General features: G+C 41.6%; 1 protein-coding gene across 1 annotated transcript; it reads right to left on the bottom strand.

Moving 5' to 3' along the window:
- LOC109708565 (putative cell wall protein) lies at positions 801–1,557 on the bottom strand. The gene has a single exon (XM_020230363.1). It carries the CDS (start codon positions 1,463–1,465, stop codon positions 1,091–1,093), a length of 375 nt encoding a protein of 124 aa, XP_020085952.1. The 5' UTR covers positions 1,466–1,557; the 3' UTR covers positions 801–1,090.

Raw genomic sequence — 8,711 nt, 5'->3', positions numbered from 1 at the left:
ACATGTAGAATTTAGTCGTGGAGATTAATGTATAGGTATAGATTTTAGAATAAATACCCACAGATGGTAGATGTCAGTGTGAGGTGCAGTAATCATCAGGATGTGGAGTTAGGGATTGAAAGCAAAAAGCTTGAATAACAAATTACTGGGCGAGCAAATATTAATTGGGCCACGTGCGAGACATCGCAAAGAGGAGAGGCTCTGTGCACCGCGATCACCTACTTTTCTCAACTCTCAACAACATAAACGGCTGTTTACTACTCAAATCAAACCGATAGGACCAAATGAATTTACCTGTCGGCCTTGATCCCGTCCTGAGTGCTATGAGGAAAAAACTTTTTTTATTTGTGTGTAGTAATTGCGCCATCCTCCAACTCCTGCGTTGTCAACAGTAAAAACGCATCACGTGGTCCCTTTCGTTCCTGGAAGTTTCCTCGGGGCCACGCGTTACCAATATAACTCAAAAACGTTGTCCCCCGCGCGCGCCAAGCAGAAGCAAGAGAAAAGGATTTTTGTTCACTGTCTTTGATTGCTGCCCATCATTAATCACGCTGAATTTGTATACGTACCCTTCTTAGCCATTTCCAGCTGTACTATCACTAAAATATATTTTACATTCTAACTATGAAAAGTCAGTCATCGAAACGAGAATTCCTGAATGGAAATCTCAATCAATTCTCGGACGAAGCTGAACTCTAGCTAAAAAGTGCCAGTGGAATTAGAATAACCTAACCATAAAATAATGCTTTAATAACGAACCTGCAATGTGAAATTTGTTGTACTGTGGGTGATTAATCTAATTTGAGCAAAGTACTAGGCTTGAAGAAATCTTACTCAAAAGTGGCAACTCTTACATTATCCTAACTACGGACACAGTTTACGATGCCTAGCTACTAAAGCCGAACAGATCCAGTTTACATGACCTATATATATATATATATATATATATATATATCGAAGCACAGGACTAACTTTTATTGTAGGCCAAGGAGGCTCTAATAATACATAATCTCTCTTTTTATGTAGCTTGATGACGAAGAAGCCCACACCAATAATATTTAGATTTAGCAGCTAGATTCAATGGAGTGGATCAGGGGTTGTTTCTGCGGAAGGGGTTGGGAATTTCGAATCCCGGGTTGGGAACAAAAGTATCATCGACGCCAGGAAGATACTGCCCGTTCACTGCAGCTGGCACGCTGTGGTCCAGACCACGGAGTGCTGGCCTCTCACCGCTTCCCACCATGTACCTTCCAATGCCCGGGATCACCACCGTCCCCTCCTGCAGGCAGTCCGTCTGCTTCTTGTCGGCTGCAGTGGCAGTGGTGGCGGGAGTGGCAGCAGCAGCAGCAGCTTTGGCCGGGGTGGCGGCAGAGGACGGGACCTTACGAGCGAGGGCGAGCTGGGTTACGGAGAGGGCCAAGAGGAGAAAGAGAAAAATTATTGAGAGGCTGGAGAACTTTGCCATTGATGTTAAAGGGAGAGAAGAGAGGATAGGCTGAGAGTGAAGTGTAGAGTAGCTGGTGTTGGTTGATTTGCTCTGGGAGATGTGTAGGATGTTCTGGGCTTCTTATATAAGGCAGGTTTTCCTCAGGGTTTGGTGGAGGAGAGGCGGTGCTTAAAAGTAGCACCGGATGGTTGGGAAGCTCCCGCACACGCACAACGATGGTAATATACGCACTAAGTTTTCCTTGTGCCTACATATTGAGCGCGTCTGGGGTGCTCTTGGAAGCACGGAGCACTCCGTGCTTCTAAGTTATTTTCAATGTTGGGACTTTCGAATCGACGATCGGCTCCGTTAGACTTCATCTAGAGTATTTGAAGTATCTAGAAAATAAATTTCGTGATTTTTCGATATTATTTGCCTAGTGATCGAAGGGGCTCAAAATCAACGGCTGAAAATAAAAATCTTACAAAATATGATGATATGACATTAAAATTTTAGATCAAAGAATATTGATCTTATTTTTTAGTATAAAAAATTTTCAATCAAAGATATTGATCTTGTAGTAAATAGTATGAAGAATTTTCTATCAAAATTTCGCCCGATTTGGATATTTCTATACCGTTAAACTTGCAACCGGCTCACTACGGCCATTAAAATTATTGATTTTGAGCCCCTTCGATCACTAGTCAAATAATATCGAAAAATCATAAAATTTATTTTCTAGATATTTTAAATACTCTAAATCAACTCTAACGGAGCCGATTGTCGATTCGAAAGTCGAAACATCGAAAACAACTTGGAAGCCGTGCTTCCAGAAGCATACCAGCCCACTCCCTACATATTAGTGGACGAAGATAGCGGAATGGGTAGAACAATAGCTATATAGGTTGGTGTCATTTAATTTATATAGCCCCAATTCCTTCAACCCGAATTTATTAATCCCATCGTCTTGATCCAACCACTTATTCCACTCAATTATATCTGCCACCGCATGAAGTAAGCAAGTGATTTGCTCACGAGACCAGTACTCCAAATATTGTGTAAAAAGTTGAAATTGGTACTTGTGGTGGTGAATGACAAGTAGTACGTACTTGCTCGGTGAATTAGGCAGATAGAGAGAGATTCAAAATTTCTTTCTAGAACCTATGAAAAGTTTGCATAGATCTTTCCTGACTTTTCGAGATTAATAATTCATGCATAATTCATCATGCAGCAGAGATCTTTAAAATGGCATATGAATTGTTTCCAAGAGAAATAAAGAAACAAGTTTCTATCCTCACCAACTGTTAGAACAACTGATTAATCTCTGTTTTTGCGATCCAGGTGATTATGGGGTGGAGCTTGGTTCTCGGTCATATAAAGTAGCCACTAACAAATTTAAAATTGAAAGCCAATAATGTTGTGTAATTTGTATTGGATTAATAAAAACTTGGGAGTGAGGCTACTGTTGGTGACAACTCAAAAATTTAAAGTTTGAATTTTATTCTATTTGAATTTTGAATTATCATTTAATATTCATTGATATTTATTATCTTATTTATTTATTTATTTAATTTCTTAGTGAGAAAGGAACTAACGGAATATTTTCGTTCCGTTTCTTGCGCCAAAAGGAACTCATTCCGTTGTGCGGTTCCGCTTCTTTCTCGTAAGAAAAAGAGCGTGAATTCTCTTTCTTTTTCTTTGATACTTTGATCTCCTTTTATTCCTCCTCATTGAAAAATGAGATTTAGATAATTTTGTTAATCTTTATCTATTCATCTCTTATCTTTTACTATTTGAATATTCTTCTTATCTACTGGGTGTTGAGAATCTCCGTCAACCTCCTTTACGATCGTGCTCGCAGAATGAGGAATTCCGGTCGTACCTTGGGGTGTTATTTCCGATTAATCCCTCACGTAAGGACGGGAATACGCCTTAGGGCAGTGCCTCGCACGCTTCCGGATAAGATCATATCTTTATTGGAATATTTGCGTCATCTGTAAGTTTGATTTATTTATTGTTATCACAAAAAACAATCAGATTTCTATGCGATCTTTGTTCCAACAATCTAAGGCGTAATCCCCTATCTGATTGTGATTAAATCTGACGGTGCTAATCTATTAAAATATATACTGTTGAACCAATCCGGCGCAGCCAGTTGGCACACTGAGTTCATATAGCGCTGGATCGGGAGAGCGGAAAACGCGCCAGGAGATATGAGCTGTGATTATTTGAAAAATGTGATAACCGTAAGCAGTTTTGGGCAGTTCCTAATGGCAGTTCCAATCGGCCGAACGTGATCCTCTAATCCGGAGAAGATGGCCGATCGTGCAATAACTGAACACAAGGGGAAAATATATAAATAGGCTTGTAGTACCCTGAAAAGAGGTCTTCGCCCCTGCGCACAAGAGACCACCTTTATTTTTCCTCGCTTTTTTCCTAGGAGTAGTGCTTGTAACTTAGCCTCTTTGAAGTCTGTCTGCCTTCCGGGCATTACTTCATTGTAAACGCCTTGGAGTCTGTCTGCCTTCCGGGCATCACTCTCTTGTATACTTCAGAGTCTGTCTGCCCTCCGGGCATCACTCCCTTCTTATTAATAGAAAGTCGTTTTCGGCTCCTCAGGCCGACCAGATCTCGTTTTGTCCTGACTCTTCAGTTCATCTCTCAGCCTGAATATAGGCCCCACCTGTTCATTCGGCTTGTCTTGCCGAAGCAAATTTACCAAGGAGGTTTTCGGACCCGGCCGATTTGATCCCTCATCGGTCGAATCGCTTGACCCGTCGCGGGCGCAAACTTCGAGGGTCACGATCAGCAGCCGATTTCCACTTCGACACACTTCCCGAGGAGGGTCAAAGCATCAGGAAATTCGGATAACAACAATTTTTTGGCACGCCCAGTGGGACCCATATTTGAGGTAAATTTGAATTTGAATATGGCTGATGACAACGCTATGAATCTCCGTAATAGGGTCATTCCCAGAAATTCTGGGAGTGAACAGCCCAGTAATTCGGAGAACGCTGTAGAGCGCCAAGCAGTTTTACTGACAGAAGGTGAAACTAGCGGTCAATTCGGCCAACAAGAGCCTAGCTTGACCCAAGCACTTGGCCAGATGACTAGGGTCCTACAGACTTTGGACCAAAATAGTCATGCAAGTACCGCACGGCTGGACGCCGTTTTGGCCGCGATCACGGCCTCTAACGAAAATATAGCCCGAATAGGGCAGTTATTAACTCGAAACGAACAGCCGATAGCAGGCCTTCAAGCGCCTGTGGTAACACCAGTGTTACAGAATCCGGTAACACCGGTGGGTGGCCAGCCTCAATATCAGGGGGCACAGTATCAAGCGTTTTATAGACCGGCTGTCGGTAATGCCTGTCAACAGCCAGAAATGGCTTGGGGTTTGCCAGCACCCCCTCCAATTGCAGCCTACCAGCCTCAAAATGTAGAGGCTAGGGGGCATCTCCCGAATGCACAAGGGGTTAACCCCCTAGGGCAAAATATTGGGATTCAACAACCATTTAACCCAGTACCAGCGCAAGCCCCCGTGCCGGAGATTAATAATGAAATATACGCGCAAATAGAAGAAGCGATCCGAAACACTTTCGGAGTAGGCACAAGGCCGGCAATGCGGCCTGTATTCAGATCACCATATCCTTTTAATATAGATGTGGAACACCCATATCCGGCAAATTGGAAGATGCCGAAGTTTGACAAATTTTCTGGAGATGAGACCGAAAATACGGTCGAACATGTCGCCCGATTTACAGCCCAATGCCGCGAAGCTGCGGCAAATCCTTTTTTGAAATTAAGATTATTTAATACTTCATTGACCAAGACAGCTTTCACTTGGTATACGAGTTTACCTGCTAATTCCGTCCGAGACTGGGACAAATTAGAAGGTAAGTTTCATGAGCAATTTTATAGAACTGAGCCTGAGTTGTCAGTTGTAGACTTGGCTCAATTTAGACAAAAAATGGGAGAATCGGTTGATGAATATTTAAACCGATTCAAGACGGCTCGAAGCCGATGTTTTGTGAGGATGCCGGAATCAGAATTTGCCAGAATGGCATTTAACGGCATGCATTTTAAGATTAAGGACCATTTTGAAGATAAGTTTTTTCCAAATCTTTTTGATTTGGGAGTTCGAGTTGCTCAATACGAGCAATTTCGAAAAGGGAACAATGAAGATCGGCCTAGGTGGAGCCGAAATAAAGATTGGAACAAAGGGAAAGAGAAAAACATTTCTTTTTTTGAAGAATCTTCGGCTCATGAGGAGCCGAATTCATCTGAAGAGGCAGAAAATTCGGCTGACGAAGCCGAAATATGTGCTGCTGAGATGGTGAGGAATAATCAACCATACAAATGTGCTTTGCTAAAACCTGCAAAGTCAAGAGAGGCAAAAGCACATGCGTCTGCTTTTAGTTATTCTTTTGATATATCTAAAACTGATTTCATTTTTGATCGGTTGTTAAAAGATGGACGAATTAAACTACAGGAAGGTCAAACCATACCTCCTGTTGAAGAATTGAAACGTAGAAGATATTGCAAATGGCACCATTCATGGAGCCATAAAACTAATGAATGCACTGCCTTTAAGAGGTAAATCCAAAAAGAGATAAATGAGTGTCACGCCCCCGAACCGGCGGAGGCCCTCCCGGTAGCGTGCCCAGACCCGCCATATGTCTACACATATAAGGCGTCTACAATGAAAGCGGAAGAAAAGCAAGAAATAGAACAAATAAAAGAAATGAAATATCCAGCAACTAACGATATCAGAGCAAATATAGTTCTAACATCTACACCAAAGTAAAGAGATAAGGATAGGCAATAAAGGAAATCATAAGTAGTACAATATCTGTCTCTAGTACAAAAATGGTGGTCTCTATACATATACGGGTACAGCTCTCAACCTCTCACAAAAAGATAACACGAGAGGTAGACCACCTATCGAACGATCCCTCGGTAAGCACGCTAGCCCGAGGCGATACCCTTTCCGCGATCCCTGGCCTCTCCCTGCGTGGAGGCTCTGAAAAATATCGAGAAAGAAGAGGCTCGATGGAACTATACATTTATAGTTCCCAGTGGGCAATTACTGACTCCAGCTCAATGCACCACTAGGCCCCAAAAGAAAAGGGTAAGTAACAAATAAAAGTAATATGTAATATAATAGTGAACACGAAAACTGCTGAAAGAAAGCATGACTGAAATGCTATACTACTAAGTCTCCAATACATGATGTCATGGTTGATGTACATCTACGCCTATATAAGTAATATATCGATGAACCTAATATGTCTCAACAGAATAACAAGCAAACCTCACGATGCAATATGTCCATGCAATAAGGGTAAAACTATCCAAACAACCGAGATATATACGATGCAATGAGATAACCGACAAGTATGCTAAAGGTACCAATGCTATATCATAAGCGTGTCCAAGTAATCCAACTACTAATCCTATCTAGTAGTGTTGATTGGTTCATATTCAACACCGTGTCGATTGTCCCGATCTTTCTAATTAAGGAGCCTACCAAAGGTATAGTCCAGCTTGTGCCGCCTAAGTGCCTGTGGTAGCCCAACATCCCTACTCTTGGAATGTGTCTGTCCCACTCGACCCCGTAGGCTTCTCAATACCGCACGAGCGAACATAAGTCGCGTAGGCTAACTCTGGAGTGCCGGCTTGTAGAGAGCGACCCTCACAAGCATGTGCGAATGAGCACAAATGGCAAGCAAGCATAGTCCAAGTCTCAAATATCCAATCCTCATGTCTCTAACATGGTATCGTCACTAGCATCCCGAAGATCTAGTTCTAAGTCACAAATGAAGTCCCAACATTCTCTAGGTCTACTGCCCCTTTATGACACTTAAACATTTAATGATTAAGCATGTTCCACATTCCTCAATGGCCCTATCCACTAGGTTCACACATGTCCCGAGCTCAATGCCGCTTGATGACATTAGCTCTCTAGTTCACCTACATTCTAGTTCAATACCTCTATATGGCAATTTTGTCATCTTTCATGTCTCAAATAAACTTAAGTTTAAATGCATGAATCAAAGCTCATTTACACTATAGAAGGATGAAACCAAGTCTCATATAGAACGCTAAATGAAACCATAGGCCTACCAAGCTACTCTCTACTACATAGAGGTCCAAAATTTTATCACATATAACATAGACCTTTTAAGCATTCTAAAATTCACAATAAATACATATAGAGAGAATATGCATGCTTTTTCATTTAACGATACTTAGTTAAGCACAAATGAGAATTTCTCATTGTGTGGCTAGGTCAAACTCACCGAACCGTCGCGTAGGGCCTCGTTTCGCCGAACAAAGTTGTCCCCGAGTCTCAAAATGCCCTAAAAGTATCGAGCGAAAAGATACACGGGCATTACGATCAACTATAAGATCAAACTTTAACAAATTTAGCAAAAGAGCTAAAACTCACCTAATGTGTGAAAAATCTCTCTCAAGCTCCAAAAGAGAGCTAAATCCCTTCCAATCCAAGCCCAAGAAAGGTTCTAATCCAACCAATTTAGTTCCAAAAGTCCTAGATCAAAAATGCCCAAAATAAGCCCTAAGTCTCCAACCTAGGGTTTCATCTCAAAGAAACCTTCAAAAAAATCAAATCTAGAGGAAAAAATCTAGTCACATACCTCCAGTATACCGGTACACGGGATGAAAAGATCTAGATATATTTTATCCATGACAAGGTAAAGTTGTATTATAAATGCCATGTTTAATTGCAAGTTGTAGCTTAGCATCTTAATTAGGCTTTCATATATGCAATTTACTCGTTACTATCGTTGTTGGATTTACCCCGCCCCCCCTTTTTTCTTTTGGGGCCTAGTGGAGCAATGAGTTGAGGTCAGTAATTGCCCACTGGGAACTATAAATTATAGTTCTCACGTCCTCTTTTTCTCGATGTTTTTCAGAGCCTTCCACGCAGGGTGAGGCCAGGGATCGCGGGAAGGGAGTTGCTTCGAGCTAGCTTCCTTCGAGGACGAGTTGCTAGGTGGTCTACCTCTCGATTTATATTTCTTTTTGCGAGAGGTTGAGAGTTTTACCAGTGTACTAGAGACCACCATTTTTGTACTTTTGAGACAGATAGTGTATTACTTATGGTTTCTTTTATTGTCTAGCTTTGTTTCTTTACCTTGGTGTAGATGATAGAATTTTACTCGCTCTGATATCATTAGTTGTTACTATTCTATTTGTTCTATTATTTGCTTTTACTTCCGCTTTTATTCTAGACGCCTTATATGTGTAGACATATGGCGGG

Source organism: Ananas comosus, linkage group 4 (genome assembly GCF_001540865.1).
Source record: "Ananas comosus cultivar F153 linkage group 4, ASM154086v1, whole genome shotgun sequence".
Lineage (NCBI taxonomy): Eukaryota > Viridiplantae > Streptophyta > Magnoliopsida > Poales > Bromeliaceae > Ananas > Ananas comosus.
This window is presented reverse-complemented; position numbering and strand designations above follow the sequence as displayed.